At 54.6% G+C, this 18,576-nt stretch overlaps 2 protein-coding genes across 2 annotated transcripts in view; one reads left to right on the top strand and one right to left on the bottom strand.

Annotated features, from left to right (window-relative positions):
- Stpg1 (sperm tail PG-rich repeat containing 1) overlaps positions 1-6,784 on the top strand; it is a 34,429-nt gene extending 27,645 nt beyond the window's left edge. Inside the window, exons 8-9 of the mRNA XM_048350520.1 lie at positions 4,023-4,213; positions 6,615-6,784. Coding sequence (XP_048206477.1) covers positions 4,023-4,213; positions 6,615-6,691 — 268 coding nt within the window. The 3' untranslated portion in view covers positions 6,692-6,784. The remainder of the gene's footprint in view (positions 1-4,022; positions 4,214-6,614) is intronic.
- Positions 6,785-9,644: 2,860 nt separating this feature from the next.
- Positions 9,645-18,576, bottom strand: part of Grhl3 (grainyhead like transcription factor 3) — a 30,024-nt gene continuing 21,092 nt past the window's right edge. Inside the window, exons 12-16 of the mRNA XM_048350518.1 lie at positions 17,700-17,734; positions 16,717-16,802; positions 16,065-16,150; positions 13,470-13,534; positions 9,645-9,848 (exon numbers count right to left, since the gene is read on the bottom strand). Coding sequence (XP_048206475.1) covers positions 9,734-9,848; positions 13,470-13,534; positions 16,065-16,150; positions 16,717-16,802; positions 17,700-17,734 — 387 coding nt within the window. The 3' untranslated portion in view covers positions 9,645-9,733. The remainder of the gene's footprint in view (positions 9,849-13,469; positions 13,535-16,064; positions 16,151-16,716; positions 16,803-17,699; positions 17,735-18,576) is intronic.

Below are 18,576 nucleotides of genomic sequence, written 5' to 3'. Positions count from 1 at the left end.
TGGGGCTGGGCACCCAGCCTCTAGGAGCAGGTGCCCTCCACATGTCAGGGGTGCCTAGGCTAGCCTGGGTTCCCCCCTCTCTGCACTTTCTCCTGCTCTACCAGTGAGGTGGGTGGAGGAGGAGGGCAGGCCGTTGCAGGCAGTGCACCCCAACAGGACCCCCAGCCCTAACCGACGCTCACCCTCCCTGAGCCTCTTGCCGTACCCAGCTTTATCTCAGGGCATCACCGGCCTTGGTGTGCGTGTTGGTGACAGGAGACGCAGCTTGGAAAACAGATACAGAAAAACACACATCTCTGAGGGTTGTGATGTTCTTCTGTGTGTGCAGATTACACAGTGCTCAGAGGAAGCTCACCCCGCCCCAACTTCTAGTTCATTATTCTTAGTACAGCTGGCATTACTCCATACGTTCTGGACAGTGGATATATTAAGACATGGGCTGGTGGCTCAAGTCCCTAGCCCGAATCTGGAAGCTTCTTCCAGGAAATTTTGAAATTGGGCAGGGGAGCAGACAACACTTGAGTGTTTACAGTTTTTCCAAGAGAAATGGCTTTTGGCCTTGGTTCAAGCTTGGAGGAGCGGTTTGGAATCATCGTCATGGCCTTGCCTGACCACCAGCAGGCCGTGGGGTGCTCTGGGTCCCGGCTGGATGCTGTGGAAGCTTCCGGTCAGCCAGGCCCACCTGGGAAGGACCTTAGGAGCAAGCAACAGCACTGGCTCACACAGGCCCTGCACACAGACACCCAGGGGTGCCCAGCGGGACAGTGCACTGGCGTGGCCTGTTCTAGCCATCTGGAATGAGGGATCCTGGTGATATGGCTGGCGGCCATGCGCACTGTCCTCAGTCCCTGGGGTGTTGGCACATTAAAGGATCTGACAAGGCCTGCAGGAGAGGGGCTGCGAGACCCAGAGCCTCCTAGCTCAGGTTCCCCCCCCCCCGCCCCGTATGGGCAGCACCCTAAGCTCACCAGCAGAGTGCTGTGGCCCCCAGCCCTGTGACCTCGGGCTGCTCTCAGGACCCCGACGTTGGTCACAGAGAAGTCATCAGAGCCGGTCTGAGCCCACAGAGGGGGTCCGAAACGCACATTTCAAAATGGAGCCAGAGCCGTGTGTGGTGGCACTCGACCGTCCAAATGGCAGCGGGAGGAGGAGGTAGGAGAATCTTTAGTCTAAGCGTTACAAAGCAAGATCCCCATCTAGGAAAAACAAAACAGAATACATGGAAAAGATGAAGCAAGAAAATGAAGCTGTGGACTGCAAGAAAGAAAAAGCCTCTGGGGCTAGTTGTAAGAGAGCTCGCCTCGTATACGTGAAGCCCTGGGTTCGATTCCTCAGCACCACATCTATGGAAAAAGCCAGGAGTGGCGCTGTGGCCCAAGAGGTAGAGTGCTAGCCTTGAGCAAAGAGAAGCCAGGGGCATTGGGGATGTCTGGGTCCAGGCCTCATGTGTCCGCAGGGCAGCACGGGCCCTCTGTCCAGCCTCAGAGGGAGGCTGTGCCTCTTGTCACCCTCGCTCAGTCCTGGCCAGGGGCCCGCGAGGTTTCTCCAGGGCTCCAGGAGAGCAGGGGCCGTGCCAGGGGCCGGCGCTGTGCCCCGTGGCCGGGCCTTGGCCACTGTGCTGACTCAGAGCGGAGAGGATTTGCGGGCTTTCAGGTGTCTTTAGCCGCGGAGCGAGTGTCACAAGGTTTCCCTTGTGGAGGCCCCGGGTCTGCAGGCCCAGCCGCGGTGACTCAGCCACGGAGGGCGAGCCCTGCTCAGGGCTTTGCAGATGGCAGGCCCTCCCAGCACGGCCCTCCGACGTCCGCCCACAGCCAGGACGCGAAACGCCCAGAGACCAGAGACGTCTCCCAGCCCTTCATCCACTTCCTGGAGGGTTAAGCCCGGGCTTTGCGGCTTTGCGAAGGCATGCTGTCCTGTCACAGCTGGAGCCCAGGGATCAAGCCCCTGGCCCCACTCCAACTCAGGCAATTAGGTCACAGGTCACAGACCCCCTCCCCTAGATTGTCAATTACAAGTGGGAAGTGTCTTCCCAAGCAAAGTCATGGGCCACCCAGACAGATAGCACATTCTACTCCAGAGGCAGTCAGCTGCCTTGATCCCCTCAACCCTGGGAACCCCCCCTCCCCTGCAGGGATCCTGTGTCTGCCAGTGTGCAGGGGAGGGGGGGTGGCTGCTCACTCCCCCAGGATTTATTCTTCCCCTGGGAGCTTTGAACACCCTTAACCTCAGTGGGGCGAGTAGAAGCCTTTGATGGATGTGTTATTTCTGTGGGGCAGGGCTGGCTTGCCCCTTATCACTCAGCAGCAGCGCCTTGGAGAAGCTTTCTGGGTCACAGTGCACCCCAAGCTGCCCTGGCTCTTGTCTGTCTGACTCGTAGCACCTGCTGGCTCCTCCTTGGGCACCAGCCATCAGCCCCGCACCGGGGCCAGTGCGTCGGGTGGGGCTCCGGTGTTGGGACCTTGCTGGCTTCATGGAGGAAATTATGGGACCAGAGCCCTCCCCGCAGCCTCCTCCGGTCACCTCGCCACTAGCGACCACACTAGGACACAGCTTTGCTTCCGTGCTGGAGCTGGGACCAGAACCTGGGGCCATCAGCCTCCTTCCAGGCCCACCGCCACCCTGTGCTCCACTGAGGAGGGGAAGGCAGGGAGAGCGTCCCTGCAGGGGTGGTGTCAGGAGTGAAGGAGGGTGTTTCTGCACAGATGTGGGCTGCTGGTGTTTCTAGAAGGAGATGTGGGGGCAGGGCAGGCCACCCAGCTTTCTGGGTGCCAAACATCTGTTGAGCACCTACTGTGTGCCGTGCTCTGGGGGACGCGGCACACACCCCTTCTTTACAAAGCATGGGGCCCCTTGCTCCCCGTGGCAGGCACTGGTGTCCGGGTGCAGAGCCCTCGCGGGCTGTCCAAGGCTCGCAGCCAGTCAGTGGCACAGATGGAAGTGAGAGTCGGTCTGTGGGACTCAGACGCAGTCCTTCAACCAAGAGGCTTTCTCCAAATGCTAGGTTCCACGCCACCTCCCGCCAGAGGGCTCCCGGCCTTCCTTCCCCCGCAACATCAGGTCCCTGACTCTCTGGATTTGAGAAAATGGTGGGCCACAGTGGTCAAATGAGGAATGCCTGTTAAAATGGGGTACACTCCCTGGGCCACTCACTGTGCGCTGAGAAGCTCCCATCTCCTTTGGGTGAGAAACCTTGACGAAGCTCCAGGCGTGAGGCGGCGCTTCCTCTGTGTGGTGGGCAGAGGGGCCCTGAGAGCCCCAAGGATGCCTGGCAACCCAGGGAACTGTGCATCAAAACCCTAGAAAAGGTCATAGTTGACAGAGACCCCAAAGGTCATCTTATCCCACTCCCTCAGTTAGAATGTGGGAAAACCAAGTCCTCTAATGAATTAGTAAGGTTTAGACACCAGTACAGGTCCCATTGTTGATGCAGAGACTGCTACGTTCCCAGCCCAGTGTTTTAGCAGGATTCCAGATCACCAAGGCTGCAATGGTATCCAGAGATACCATTGCAGGATAGGAGCTTATTGCTTATTATTATATTATTGCTTATTGCTTATTATTATTGCTTATTGCGGGATAGGAACCCTGCCCTTGTGGGATGCCTTTTGCCCTTCCCTGGCCATGGCAGACATTACAAGTCAATCACCAAGGCCACTAGCAAGGCATTACCAATCAATCAGTTGGTAGACGTGATCAATGCTTTCTGATCAACAGCTCAACAGCTACAAGGTGTTCTGAGTTCCCACTGGGGGCCAGGCCCAGTACTGAGTACCCTGTTTCAAGTACACTGTCTTATTTAACCCTGACAGCAAGCCACAAAGCAGGTACGGCTATGATCACCTTTGTGTGTGGGTGGAAACTGAGGCCCAGGGGTTCCCAGTTCACAAGCAGTGGAAATAGGGCTCTGCCCAGGTCCTCGAGCAAGCCTCCCCCAGCCCTCTCAGCCCAAGCAAACCTTGGCTGTGGTTCAGTGTTTCTCCTGTAGACAGTGGTACTGATACCTTCCTATGTCTTTTTCCAAGGCGCAATCCCATCTTGAACTTCTCGGCGCAGCCTCTGCCTCTGCCCCCGAAGCCGCCTTTTCCAGGCCCTGGTCAGTACGATATTGTGGACTATGAAGGCCCTGCTAAGCACTATATTTCCAGTGCATCGTTCGTGTCCAACACCAGCCGCTGGACAGAGAGGCGGTCCCAGTCAGGCATGCCCGGCCCGGGTAAGAGAATTCCTTTAAATGATTGTACAGCCGCAATCTCCTGGGAATGTTGGTCATTCCTAGGTCGTCAAAACCCACTGATTTATAGGCTGTCTGCCACAGAGGCTGGGGGTGGGCATAGACATAAGAGAGTCATCAGTGCACATTCTCAGAGTATAGAAGGAGTTGGGAGTTTTACAGTGAGCAGGCTCTTGAAAGATTATGCAGGCCAGGAATCTATGAGTGAGGCCCGGGAAGGTCCAAGAAGGCCCAAGAAAGTCAAAGAGAGGCTGGCTTGGGGCACCTGTCACACAGTCTCTGACTTGTCTACAAATTTGGAGTGGTTAGACATCATTTTCTAGGGAAGGAGACCATAGCTTTTGTTAGTTTCTCAGGAAAGCTCTTATGGCTGGGCATAGAGTTCATGCCTATAATTCCAGCTACTGGGGAGGCAGAAACTAGGAAATGTATGGTTTGAGTCCAACCTGGGAAAAGTTAGCATAAGTCCCTATTGGACAACTGAAAACCAAAAGACTGTGGCGGTGGCTCCAGTAGTAGAGTGCTTGCCTGGCCCCGAGTGCAATGCCCAGCACCATGAATAAATGAGTAAATAAGTAAAGTGAAGCTCCTGCTCCAGTCCAAGGCATTTTACAGACAGGGAAGACCAGGAGAGCATGGGCTGGGAATATGGCCTAGTGGCAAGAGAGCCTGCCTCGTATACATGAAGCCCTGGGTTCAATTCCCCAGTACCACATATATGGAAAACGGCCAGAAGTGGCGCTGTGGCTCAAGTGGCAGAGCAAAAGAAGCCAGGGACAGTGCTCAGGCCCTGAGTCCAAGGCCCAGGACTGGCAAAAAAAAAAAAAAAAAAAAAGACCAGGAGAGCAAGCTGTGCACAGCGCCTTGGGGTGTTAGCGGCGGAGTCCAGCACCCAGGCCTCCCCCACCTCCCCACAGGCCTTCAGTGATGAACAATACCAAGGACTGTCCACTTGGGCCACTCTTAGAACTCCATTGTATCTGGGATCTACCAGGAGGGGTGGGGTGGGGGCAGGGAATGGGCTGGGGTGGGGGTGGGGCCAGAGGTCTCTGCACCCCCCCCCACAGGCCTGTAGCTAAGGCTCCACAGCTCTGCTCGGCTGGTCCTCACTTTGCATGTGCAATGACAATGGCAGCTCTTGAGCTGGTGGCCCTGACAATGGCTAGAGCTGGTGACATCTGGGACTGACAGATGTGAAGCAGAGTGGAGATGGCACTGGGGTTACAGCAAGCGCTGCCAAGCTCCTGACATGGGGTGGGGTTGGGGGTGCTGGTCCTCAGAGGCCAAAGCCTGGTGAGATCTCCTCTTCGCCCCACCCCCACCCCGCCGCCCCAGATAAGGAAAATTCAGAGGAGATCAGACAGAGGAAAGGCCAGTTCTACCTTTGACCTTGGAGATGTAGAGACTAAAAACAACAAGAAAAACTGGGTGCTGGTGGCTCACCACCTGTAATCCTAGCTACTCAGTGGGCTGAGGCCTGAGGATCATGGTTCAAAGGCAGACTGGGCAGGAAAGGTTTCTCTCCCGTTAACCATTAGGAAACCGGAAGTGGGGCTATGGCTTAAAGTGGTAAAGTGCTAGCCTTTAGCAAAATAGCTCAGGGACAGTGCCCAGGCCCTGAGTTCAAGCTCCACAACTGACCAAAAAAGAAAAAAAAAAAGAAAGATTACAAGTTTTTTTTCTTTTTTAAACATGATTTTATTGTTATTATTAAGGTGATATACAGAGGGGTTACCATGAACTACATAACGTGTGGTCAGGGACAGGAGGGGGAAGAGCAAAGGAAAGGGTGACATTGTCCAAAAAGATTTGTACTCATTGCCTGACTTATGAAATGGTAACTTCTGTACAACACCTTAAAAATAACAAAAATAAAGTCAGGCACTGGTGACTCACACCTGTAATCCTAGATACTCAGGAGGCTGAGCTCTGAGGATTGTGGTTTGAAACCAGCCCAGGGAGAAAAGTCAGGGAGACTCTTATCTCCAACTCGTTCACCAGCAAAAACCTGGAAGTGGAGGTGTAGCTCAAGTGGTAGAGGAGCAGCATTGAGTGGACAAAGCTAAGGGAGAGAGCTCGAGGTCCTGAGTTTGAGCCCCCAGTATTGGCACCTAAAAAAAAAAAAAAAGAATATGGCTTAACTCCATGTTTTAAAATTTCATAGAGAACAATTTTGCAAATTTGTCAAAAAAGTTAAAAAGAGTTAATGCTGGAAGCCATAGTTCAAATCCATCCTTGGCCAGTTATGAGCCTTGTAACAAGCCAGTCCTGGCTCCGTCTCCACGTGTAGGGTTTGGGGCTGGCAGCAGGCCTGAGGTGGAGTCTGGGCACTCTGGCCCGCGTCCACCCTCCTCAGGCCCTCTCTCTCCCTCTCTCTCCACAGCCACGTACAAGCCACAGCTCCCGGGGAAGCAGTCCTTCCTCTATAATGAGGACAACAAATGGATCCCAGCTGTATAGCGATGGAGCCCCCAGGCCCTGGCCCCCACTCCCCAGGACTTTCAATAGGAGAGTGTGGCGACTACCCACCTGCCAACCCCGCCCAGCATGACAGCCCAGCCTGCTCGGCCTCCCGGAGGCCGCACCCACACCTGTCCATGGATGCAGGCCTCTGGTTATTCTTCACGCAGATATTTGGAGGCTCTGGGTGAGCCCCGTCCCCAGTCTTGAGACGCTGCTGAAGTGTGGACTCTGAGCAGAGCTCCATCTATCACAAAGACAGCCAGTGGCAGATTCCCTGTCTAGACACCTGCGGCCTGGTTGCAGATCTAGGGCCTCCAGTGTGTCCCGAAGGTCCATCTGTCCTGATGCCCGCACTCTTCAATTTCCAAGAGCCAGCAAGTCCCAGAGGCGACTGTGACAGAGACACAGGGTATTGCCTGGGCCCCCTGCCCCCAGCTAAGCCTTCGTCTACACCTTTCAGAAGAACCTGGACCCATGGGAATTCTATGCTTCCCCCCTCCCCCCCCCCCCCCCCCCGCCCCTTAGTTTACCCGATCTGCAGTCTACAGAAGATGTGTCAGGGCTGCCAGAGCCAGTCCCGGAAGCTGGTCCCAAAGGGCCAGGAGGCCACCATGCTCCATGCCTGTAGACACTCATGTCCCCTCTAACCCTACTTTTTTGCTCTGCTGGGCCTGCTGTCCCCACCTCCCACCCTCACCCCATATTCTGTTCCAATATCCAAGTTGGACACAGACTGTAATGGATCTCCTCCAGCTTTCTAGATCTTTCCCCCTCTACCAGAGGAAGAGATGATCAAGGAGTCAAGAAGTAGAACTAACCAGTCTCATACCCCCTCCCCGCCCCCTTCCAGTGCTGATGTTGCCTCTTTTCTAAATTAGAGTTTCCCTTGTGTGGCTCCCTCCTTTCCCCCAGCTCCTGGCACCCCCATGGCATCCCGGATGATGTGTAAAGCCCACACTTGCCCTGTCTCTTCTCTGGGAATGTTACATCCTGGGCCTTGCCCGCAGAACTGGCCAGGGATTGGTTCTCTCTTTGGGGTGGGAGGGAGGAGGAAGATGGAAATAACATATTCAGTTAAAATGAATTCTTGCTTCTCTCAGATGTGTTTTTCACTCACCTCCAGCAGGGGTTAAAGGTGAAACCATGTCTATCTGCTCAGGATCTCAACTTCTCCAAGAGAAGAGCTAGGCTGGAGTTCAGGGCCTCCCAGGCCGAACACTGCCAAGGCTTGGGTGGGTGAGACGCAATGCAAACAGACCAGCCGAGTCTGTGGCGTCCACCGGGCCAGCCAGCCCCACGGCAGCTCAGGCTGCCTGGGGAATCTTTACACCCTGGACCTCTCCGTGTGAGACGCGGACCTCTGTAGTTCACACTTATTTTGTGTGTGTATGCCAGTACTAGGGCTTGAACTTGGACCTGGGTACTGTACCTGAGGTTTGACTTCGTTTTTCTCTAGGCTGATGCTCTTACCACTTGAGCCATAGCTCCATTTCTGGTGTTTTGGTGATTAATTGGACATAAGAGTCTCATGGAATTGCCTGTCTGGGCTGCCTTTGAACCACGATCCTCAGATCTCAGCTTCCTGAGTAGCTAGACATGAGCCACTGGTGTCTGGCTCAAACCGAAAAACAAAACAAGTTTTGTTCAAACAAACAAGAAATCCCTCTGTGTGAGAAGCAGAGCTTCTGGGATTGAAGCTGGGGAGGTACTCAGGGCTGACATCCTGGGCCATTGAGACCCACTGGTAAACCCAATGCTCGGGAGATGATCACTGGCAGGGCAGACTAGGTCCTACATTTCACAGGTAGAAAAACAAATTGTATGTAGCAGTGAAAAGAGGGGAGAGGAGGGAGGGAGGGAAGGCGGAAACCTTGGCTTGTTTGTCCTGTAGGGGACACAAAGGGCTTCTTGGTAGTCATTCATATCTGTGGCCTAAATACTCCCACCAGTATACCCACATGATGCCACAGGCCACGCAGGTGCGACGAGTGGGGCACAGTGGCACTTGGGAGCTGGTAGGTGGCTGGCCCCAAAGAAAGTGGCTGCCTGGAGGCTGGCTGTCCGGGCAGTAGCGGCAGAAGGCCTAGGTCACGTGGTCACCCTGGGCTTTGCACTGGTCCCACTGGGAAGTCCTCATCTTAGCTATTCTGGAGCCGTGGCAGTCAGCCTTATGGGATCACTGCTGGACGCGGCAGCCTTGCAGGGTGTCACCTCTGCCCACCCAAGTCTGTGCTGATGTCCACCCCTCCTGTGTGGGGCAAGAGAAAGAGGAGGGAGAGGACTCCCACAGCACGTGAAGTGACACATCAGAAGGCTTTTATTACTAAGTACATCATGTTGTTAGGGGTATACAAAATGCATGATTGAATAGCCACTAAAAAAATAGTCCAAGAAACGTGAAACACACATTCTTTGAAATGATAAAAACATATCCATGAAAAATATAAAATGTTGCATATGTATATATACACAATATATTTATATATATATATATAACATACATGAAAACTGTAAATAGGAAATGTGTACAGTAACAGTGGCAAGGCGGTAGTTTCACCCAGTGGTGGCTTTGTTCCTGTCAGCTCTGCTATTTACACCTGCCCACCCTGAGGAAATGGGCAGGAGGGACATCTCTGCGAGAGGGTCTTTACCAAGTCCTTGGTGCTGAGAACCAGGTCTTCCGGTGACCTGACCATGGCGTGGGAAGTTCTTGGCGTGCTGAGGGACGAGTCCAGTAGTGCCTCATGGCTGTGGCCGTGGGGAACAGGGCCTTTGCCCTGGGAAGGGCAGGGGCATCAGCGGGGGGGCTGTGAAGAGGAACCCGTAGGCTGTTGACCCAGATGCTGGCTCGAGGAGAGGGGGGTGGATTCAAGCTGGATGGGGTTCCTATCAGGGGACCTCCACGGTCCCTTTCTGGATCTGACAAGGGTGGATTTGTGACTCGAGCAAGGCAGTCAAGTGGCAGCCCTAAGGCCCGTGGGGAGGTCCCGTGCAGTGTGGGGCCCCCGGGGGGGGGGGGGTGAGGCTTGGGCCCGGGCCTCACAGCTCCTTCAAGGTGATCTGGATCTTGCCGTCCAGCTCGCCCATGTCCAGCAGGAAGGCCACATGGTTGCTATAGTGCTGGATGATGTTGTTGTCCATATTGACCAGGATCCTGGAAGAGAAGAGGTGCCGCGGTTGGAGTGTGATGTTCCCTGTCACGTCCTCACTCTGACGGCCTCCTGATCCTCAACACTGATCTGCAAGGTGGGGGGCTCACAGTTCCCCTTCTAGGAGAGTGGTCTGAGGCTACCTCAAACACTAGCCTGCCAGTCACGCGTGACCATGAACGCTTCTGAGCAGCTTCTGGGGTCGGGGAGCCGTGGTGTGTGCGAACTCATCAGTAGGCATGGCTTCAGCAGGAGGCCGCAGGGAGCTGGCTGCTCAGGCGTGCCTGCGGAGCCAGAGGCTCTGCAAGCAGCTGGAATCTCGGGCTGGCATGCTAGGCTGGAGGGGGGCTTGCCCTCTTTCTCTCTCCCCAGCCTGTAGGCAAGGCCCTGGCCAACCCAACAGAGACAGCCGGCCCCAGGTTTATGCCAGGGGCACCCTTCAGGCCACCAGCAGGGGGCCTGAGAGGAGCACTTCTGTCCCTTCCTTCTGAGCTTCTGAGAATGTTGCTCCACTGCCTCCTATCCATCCACCCTCTGTGCTCCATTTTCCTGCTCATCCCTCAAAGCCCTCAGCATCTGCTGGGGTCTTTCATGTGCAGTGCAAGCCACATGGAGACCAAGCCCCCCTTACAACCCTGTCACTCCAGGTCCTAATGGAGAGGCTGAGGCTCAGAGACAAAGCCATTTGCCCAAGGTGACACTATTAACAGACAGCAGACCTGGGACTTGAATGCAGACCTTTCTCTCTTGCTAGACTAAAAGGTGAAAGCCCTCAAAATGCAAGTGAGGATGCGGCAGATAACAGGAGGGTGAGGTACAGGGCTGGGGACAGTCAGGTGGATCATCTGAAGGGGCAAGAGTGGCAGGTAGATGTGTGTTCTCAAGAGGACGCAAGGGAAGGCAACTGTGGCGAGCCTGGAGCCCACGGCCGATGGGCGGCTACCTCTGGCAGCATCCACTGGGCAGCTGTTTCTTTTAGGAGCAGGTCTTAGCTCAGGATTCCACAGGCACAAAGCAGATGAGAGAGACCACCGTGCTTCATCACAGGGTCCTCTTGCCTGGGGTCCTGCTGGAGTCCTGCACTGCACAGAAGGATCTAGGCCTGGGGGCTGGGACATCAGGGCTTGGTAGTCAGTGGGTACTTTGTCCACTTCAGGGTGGGGTTGTTTCCTATGGTGGCATTGACCATTGTTTGCAAGTGCCAGGCACTGCCAATGCCCTGTGAGCAAGTGGCTTGAAGGCCAGGTCTCTCCTCCCCATAGCAGGGCCAATCGGGCCCAAGCCAGCCCACAGACCGTCCCCTCTGGGGTCAGTGACATGTGGGCCCTGGGTGGCAAGGACTTGCCTGGGAACCACGGCCACAGAAGAAGGCTCCTCACTGCCCAGCTTCTAGCTGATTTATGTCCGAAGGAGCTACACCTCTGGCCAGCTGCCAGCGCAAACAATGTATTTGTTCATCTTTCAAGCACTCCATGGTGCTTGTAATGCAAGCGATGATATCTCTCTTTGTCCCAAGGACTTTCGGGAGAGTTTTGTGAGAATAAAGTGGGCCACTGGTTAGAATTTCCTGCTGCTCCAATGAGAAGCCCTCAGAGGCAGCAGAAGTGCTGGCCTCCCCTCTCCAGGGGGAGCTGGAGGAGGGTTCAACCCATCCTAGGATTGCCGTGTCCATGGCTGTAGGGACAGGGGTGTAGGTGACACCCCTGCAAACCACGGGGTGATGCCATAGGCTCTGGCCCTGGGCAAATAAACTGGCCAGCCTGGCTACAGCTTTTATTTGCACACTGCTTTAGTGGTTAGAGGCACGAGCAGGAGGCAAGAGAGAACAGTAGGCTGTGGACAGCCAACGGCATCGTTTTTTAGGACCCTGTAATACTGTGGACCCTACTTTGTTCCCATAGAAACAGAGATGATCCCACCTTGCTCCAGGGACCAGTGAGATGGTTTCAGTAGCTGTGTTTGAGGGCAGGCACTATGAGCCTGCTGTAATGCTCTGCGAGCCAAGTCACTAAAATGACCGTTGCCACAGCTGCCTGGGGCTAAAGGAAAGCCGCTGGCCGCATCCTTGGATGCATCTAGCCTCCCTGGCCAGACACAAGGCGGGTCCCCCAGTCTGGCCTGGAGTGAGACTTGTAGGGGAGGCCTGAGCAAGGCGCTGGCGCCAGAGGACGTGAGTGGGCACAGGGGAAGAGGGGCTGGGCTTGCCCGGACACGCGGAGCAAGGAAGCAGATACAGTGTGGAGGGAGTGTGAACCTTGTCTGAAACCGAAACTTGGGGGAAAAACACACACACACACAACACACACAATTACACAATTTCTAGTCCCTCATTCAACACAAACAAAAGGGGTCCCTTTCTTAGATTCCCTGCCCCCCCCGTGCCCACAGCCCAGCCATTAGGAGAGGACAGGGGGAAAGGGCCCTGGGGCTGGGTAGGTGGGTCCCACTTTGCAAGCTGTTCTGAAAAGGACAACTTATCCTACAGACATGGGCAGGTCCTGACCTTCACAAGTGCAGTAGGAGGGAGACTGTCTCGGGAGGGGTAAATTCCCAGGCTCTGGTCCTGGGTCATTCAGGCTGGGGATGGCAATGACAGACAAACTCATCTGCCTGGGGACTAGTGAAGTGGCCTGGTCAGGAGGCCGCAGGGGCCCAGCTCTCTGGCTGTGCTCAGGGCCTAAGCCTGGGAGGGCAGCTGCTATGCAGTCCTCGAGGTCTCCTGGGCAGACAGCAGAGGGAGCTGCTGGGCCAGATGGCGGCCCCCAACGTGCTCTCAAGTACGAAGCCCTATCTGGGCTGGTGGCAGCCCCTTCCTGCTCCTGACCACCCACAGCAGCTTTGCTGGATCTTTCTGTCACTGTGACTTGGTTCCATGGCTCTTGCCCCTGACCACTGCTCTTTGCTTCTGGGCCTCAGTTTTTCTGTTGCCCCACAACCAACAAAGAAAAAAAAAGTGTCAGGGAAAATGGGGACTAGCTGGGTGTGATGGCTCACACCTGTAATCCTAGCTGTTTGGGAGGATCTCAACTGAAAGCCAGGCCAGACAAAAAATTCATAAGACTTAACCTCAACCAGTAAAACAAAGAGCACAATGCTATGTGCCCCTCATCCCAATGATGTGGAAATTATAACTAGGACTGTGGTCCAGGGCAGCCCGGGCAAGAAGCAAAACCCTATTAGAAAAACAGCAAAAGCAAAAAATGGGTGCAGACATGGTTCAAGGGGTAGAGTGTTTGCCTAGCAAGTGCAAGGTCTAAGTTCAAACTTTAGCATTGTTCCCACCCATGCCAAAAAATGCGTGTAAGGGCATCTGCCCTTTATTGTGGCTGTGAGTTCAACTAGATGCCCGGCCCAGTATCTGACACACAATGGGTCCAGTGAATGGTGATCACTACCATCACTATCAATATAATCAATAGGCTGGCTATCCAGTGATGACCTTGCTCTTCCCCCATGGCCTGGGAGGTCATGCAGGAAGACCCTCCTCCCTCTCCCCTGCAACCATCCTTTCCAGTACTGACTGTCCACCTCTCCCCCACTCGCATCCTTCCCAACAACAATCGCTTCTGAGAAGACTGAGTGGATGTGCCGACCAGCCAGCCACGGGAGGTTGACCCCGGACTCACCCCCTCTTGCACTTCTTGTACACTTTGTAAATGTTCTCTTCAGGAAGCCTGTACTTCTCTGAAATCTGGAAGAGAGGAGTGGGGATTCAGTGCCTGTTGCCCATGCTGGGTTTATTCCCATCTACTGGGGTACATGCCTACAATCCTGGCAATCATGAAGCTGAGGCAGGAGGACTGAAAGTTCAAGGCCAGCCTGGGCTACATAGTGAGATCCTCCCTGTTTAACTATAAAATAAATATAAAAGTAAATGCAAGCTGTATCTACACTATGGAAGAGAAGAAAATGACTGTCATCCACAAATCCTGCTTCCCAGAAATGAATGACCTTCCCCTCTTCTGGCCATGATTTTGGGTATTTTGATTTCCATATAGATAGCAAGCAACAGACTGGCATCTGTACTTGTTAGTTTGGGATTTTTCTACTATGTAGAGTGCTACCATTTCCTAGCTGGATGACCTTGGCAATATCCTTGTGGGGACTGTAAGATGGTTTATCTCAGGGCAGCTGAAACAATTAAATGGCTTGGTCCATGTGGAATACTAGGACAGCTTCTGGCGGGCATGTACCAAAGTCTTTGGGATGGCATTATGTTGGAAGCAGAGCAGTGGGGTGCTCATTCCCTGCCTCACTATGCGCTGCCCCTTCTGGGAAGAAAAACTTAGCCACAGCCAGTGGTGTGCATACTGAGCTGTAGGAATGCAAGGTGGAGGCCAGGCCTGAATGCCAGGTCAGCTGACTCCATCCTACCCCATAAAGTCAGAGCCTGTTCTGCAATGAGGAAACCAGAGGCTCATCAAGGGCCTGAGCTCATGCAGTCAAAGCACCCCATCTCTCCCTGGACCTCCCAAGCTTCCTCCACAGCAGAAAGATCCTGTCTGGCCGCCAGACTGCCCCAGGGTTGCAGAACTGTGGGCAAGTTTCTACTTTTTTAAGCCTCTGTTTCTGCAGCATGGGTGGTGTGATGGGATGGACGCAGGGGAGAAGCAGAAGGGCCTGGGTGGATGTGGCCTGGGACAATCAGGAGAAGGACTGAGCCAGGGCCCACCCACCAATCAGGAGAAGGACTGAGCCAGGGCCCACCCACCAATCAGGAGAAGGACTGAGCCAGGGCCCACCCACCAATCAGGAGAAGGACTGAGCCAGGGCCCACCCACCAATCAGGAGAAGGACTGAGCCAGGGCCCACCCACCCTGTGGTGAGAGCTGTCAAATGCTGATGCTTCATAGTGCTGGCCGCCAAGCTTGGGCCAGGGTGGCCAGGGGAAGGGTGTCTTCCCTGGGCATTTTAGGAAGAGGACTGGGTTCAGTTCCCTGTATTCTTGACAAAGACTCTTTCAGGCCAGAAGCAACTTTTTTTTTTTTTTTTTGCCAGTCCTGGGGCTAGGGACTCAGGGCCTGAGCACTGTCCCTGAGCTTCTTTTTGCTCAAGGCTAGCACTCTACCTCTTAAGCCACAGTGCCATTTCTGGCCTTTTTGTTTATGTGGTGCTAAGGAATCGAACCCAGGGCTTCATGCATGCAAGGCGAGCACTCTACCACTAGATCATATTCCCAGCCCCTATCTTAGACTGTTTATTTCAATAGCAATGCAGCTGGAAGCTGCTGAGATCTCAAGTCAATCTAAGGAAGAGCTCTGAAACTTTCTGAACACATGTTGAACAAATTATACAAAGCACATGGGCTGCCCTAGAAGGTGGTAAGCTCCTGGTCCCTGGCAGTATACAAACCACAAGAGGGTGCTGCTCGGAAGGGCCCTTGCATGGGAAACTGACCCCCTCACATGTTACCCAGTCCAAAGACAGCGCATTTGTGTTCCTTTGTGAGCTGACTTCCTGGGGTTGATGCCAAGCAGGCTGGCAGCATGGAACAAGAGGATGGCATGGAGAGGAGAGGGCCTGGAATCCTGGCTCTGTCCAGGCATGGAACCCCATGGCTGTTTCCTCCCAGACATGGGGAAAGGTGAACAGGGCCCACTGGTCAGGCTTACTGGGGAGTACTAGGAGCTGGCAGGTGTGTGTTTTGCTCAGGGCTAGGCTGCTCTGCCTGCTCTCTGGAGGCTGGGGGGCTGGGAAGAGCTCCTGGCCTAGGCAACTGCCCTCAGCCACCCCAGCCAGCAATATTCAGGAAGAATGAGGCCCCGAGAGAGAGAGAGAGAGAGAGAGAGAGAGAGAGAGAGAGAGAGAGAGAGAGAGAGAGAGAGAGAGAGAGAGAAAGGAAAAAAAAGAAAAACCCAACAACCAGCATGGCCTTTTTGGGTTTCATTCCCATTAAAACAGGAACGGGTTTACAAAGCCAACAAAAGCTCTGGCCTGTCAGACAGCAGCCATCAGATTAAGGAGGATTTATGGTGTGTGTGACTCCGCGGGTGGAGTCAGGGTTCTGGCTGGGAGCTAACATCACTGGAAGCACCCCTCCCCTCCAGGAGGGCCCCAGGTCCCCCAGCCGAGTGGGACAGGTCAGTTACCAGAAACTAGAGCCCCCCCCCCACCCCAGCCCTGGATAATCCTTCTCAGAGCCCTCCCCTAGGAAATGAGGTCTGCTAGGGGAAGGGAGGGGGGGCATCTGGCAGTGTAGGCAGGGCCACCAAGCACCTTACCGCATTCCGCAGCCCCTTCAGGTCTGGGGTCTTCAACATCAGAGCGTCGAATACCTCCTCTGTCTCCCTCCGTACGTACAACAGAACTGAAAGCCAGAGGGGGTGGGTTTTAGCCATGCAGGGCAATGCTGAGCCTGGAGTCTGTCGCTCAGGTACAGGGAATCTTTTAGAAATACTACTTTCGTATAAAGTCAGTTTCTGCTAAGCTGTGCCCAGCTGGGAAGCATGCATATTCTTAACCTGTCCTGATTTTGATGGGTTTAATCCTATTCTACCACCTGCCAGCAGTAATCATAAAAAATGGATTGTTAACATCACTGAGCCTCTCTTTATTGGTATGTAAGATGCGAGGGTTTACCCCCTACCTCACGGCTGCTGCAGGCCTTGGATCTCAGCTGCTGGCGAGTTCTTTCTCACGGTCAGCTAAGTCCCCAGTGCATGCCCCCCCCACTATGATTTCCAGTGCTAAAGTGAGAAGGTCAGCCAGCCCCTGAACCCCACCCTGCTCACCACTCCTTAGAAAGAGCCCCAGCCTTGCCCAGCTGCCCCAGAGCAGGGTCAGAGCTGGCAGAAGCCCTCCATCTATGAAATCAAATCTCCTAGCACCTGGTCTTGTCCCAGACCTCCTCCTAGGGGCAAAGGAGGAGGTTACCTCTCTGGAGGTCAGCTTCCTTGGCCTGCTTGGTGGGTAGAGGCTCCAACTCCTCAGCAAAGGGTGAGCAGGTGCGCTTCAGGGGCCTGTGGGGACAACAGGGGGTGGCTGTTGAAGACCAAGGGGGGCAGAAGGCCACAGCAGGACTTTGGGGACAGTAGGTATGGAGTGAGGCTGGCTGGGTTCAAATCCCACCTAGAGAATGAGCTCATTCACAGAGCAGGGCACTGAGCAAGTGCGACCACCCTGCTGTGCTGGCAAGGCTGCGCCTTTGCAGAGAACCTGTGTAAGCAGGGATGTGGGGTTTGGAGTCACACAACTGGTCCTGCCTAGGCTACTTAATGCTCTGTGATCACATCCAAGTCAATTCACTTCTCTGAGATGAAGCACAAGGACTCCTGTTGGCCTGACTCACCAGGGCTATTGTATGGCAGGAAGAGACATAACTTGGGTGGCAGCAGCACACGCAGCCTTGTGTACAGGGACAAAGCAACCCCACCACCCCCAGCTTAGGTGTCTTCCCAGGTAGATTCTGTGCTCACACTCACACCCTCTCCCGCCTGCCTCAGCTTGAGAGGCTGCTCCCATCAGAGCCTCAAGAGCCCAAGGGCCCGCTGCAGGCCCCAAGGCTGTGGCTGCCAGGGGCAGGGCTTGGGTCTGTGGCCTCTGGTACAGGGGGGGTGGTTAGGGAGGGGAGCAAGCTCTACTCCCCCAAGTCCTCCAGCACAGTCCCCCACGGTGCTCTCCCAATCTGCACCCCCATCCCAGAGGCTTTGCTTTGCCTTTTTACAAGCAGTGTCTCGCCCAAGATTTGCCAACTTTCCACATAAAGCAAACCCATAAAAACCCAGGCAGTTTCAGTGAGAAAGGGGATGGCTCCAGCTTGGGGGTTGAGGAGAGTCTCTTGGCCTCTTCCTCTGGCCCAGGCCCTGGCTTTATGGGGGACCAAGGGGTGGGAGGGAGCCTGCTGGCTGTTTCCTTACCTGTCAGAGCTGATATGTCCAGCTGAGGGGACAGCCTGAAACAGAAAGGAAAGGATATTTCCCATCATGTGTGGAAAATGAGAGGCATCTTCATGCTGAAGGCTTTGTGGGAGGGCCTTCCAAAGCATTTCTTGTCCATTCTTCCCAGATGAATCCCCAGGTGACAGGAGGCCTGGGTCTAAAGGAACTGTCCAGCCCAGGCTGTGAGGCCCAAAGCACTGCTATGTGGACAGTGAGCCTGGCTGATCCCCACGCCCCAAAGGTGGGGAGCCACATCCCATCTGTTGCTGGTCAGTGGACGGCTGGAGCGGAGGCAGGGCCAGAGTGGGCTGCCTGGTGTTACTGCTATGTGCTGTCCTGTTGGCCATTGTCCTGGGAGGCTAACTCAAGCCCGGGGAGGGCAGGGAGCTTCCAAGATCACAGAGTGGCAGAAGGCGGGCTCAGGCTTTTCAAGTATGCCAGGGGCACCAGCACTCGCTCCATGATGTACTACTTGTCCTAACCACTTCTTGGGCACCAGGGCCCATGCCCGCATATGCTGTAGGGAGCTGGGCCTCAGAGGAAGGAAGTGGACAGACTATTAGAATGGATGGGAGACAGGCTTGGTGTTCTGGACTCTGCCCTTGATCTTGTGGCCCTGTCTGGCTAAGGAGATGAACAGTCTCTTTGAAAGGACCACAGGTGCATAGTAACGGCTCCCCTGGCCTGACAGGCGGAGCTGCTCGAGGTTGAGGACATGGGTCCTGATGCCAGGCTACAGGGAGGGTTGCAATGCTGGCTCTGTCACTGACTAGGTGTGCAATTTGGGGAGGATTTTTTTTTTAATCTTTTCTTATGTGGGCCGGGATCCAGAGCAACAGTACTATTGTCCTGCTGA

Source organism: Perognathus longimembris, chromosome 7, assembly GCF_023159225.1.
Source record: "Perognathus longimembris pacificus isolate PPM17 chromosome 7, ASM2315922v1, whole genome shotgun sequence".
Classification (NCBI taxonomy): Eukaryota; Metazoa; Chordata; class Mammalia; order Rodentia; family Heteromyidae; genus Perognathus; species Perognathus longimembris.
The sequence above is the reverse complement of the archived record's forward strand: the minus strand, read 5'-3'. Positions and strand labels throughout refer to the sequence as shown.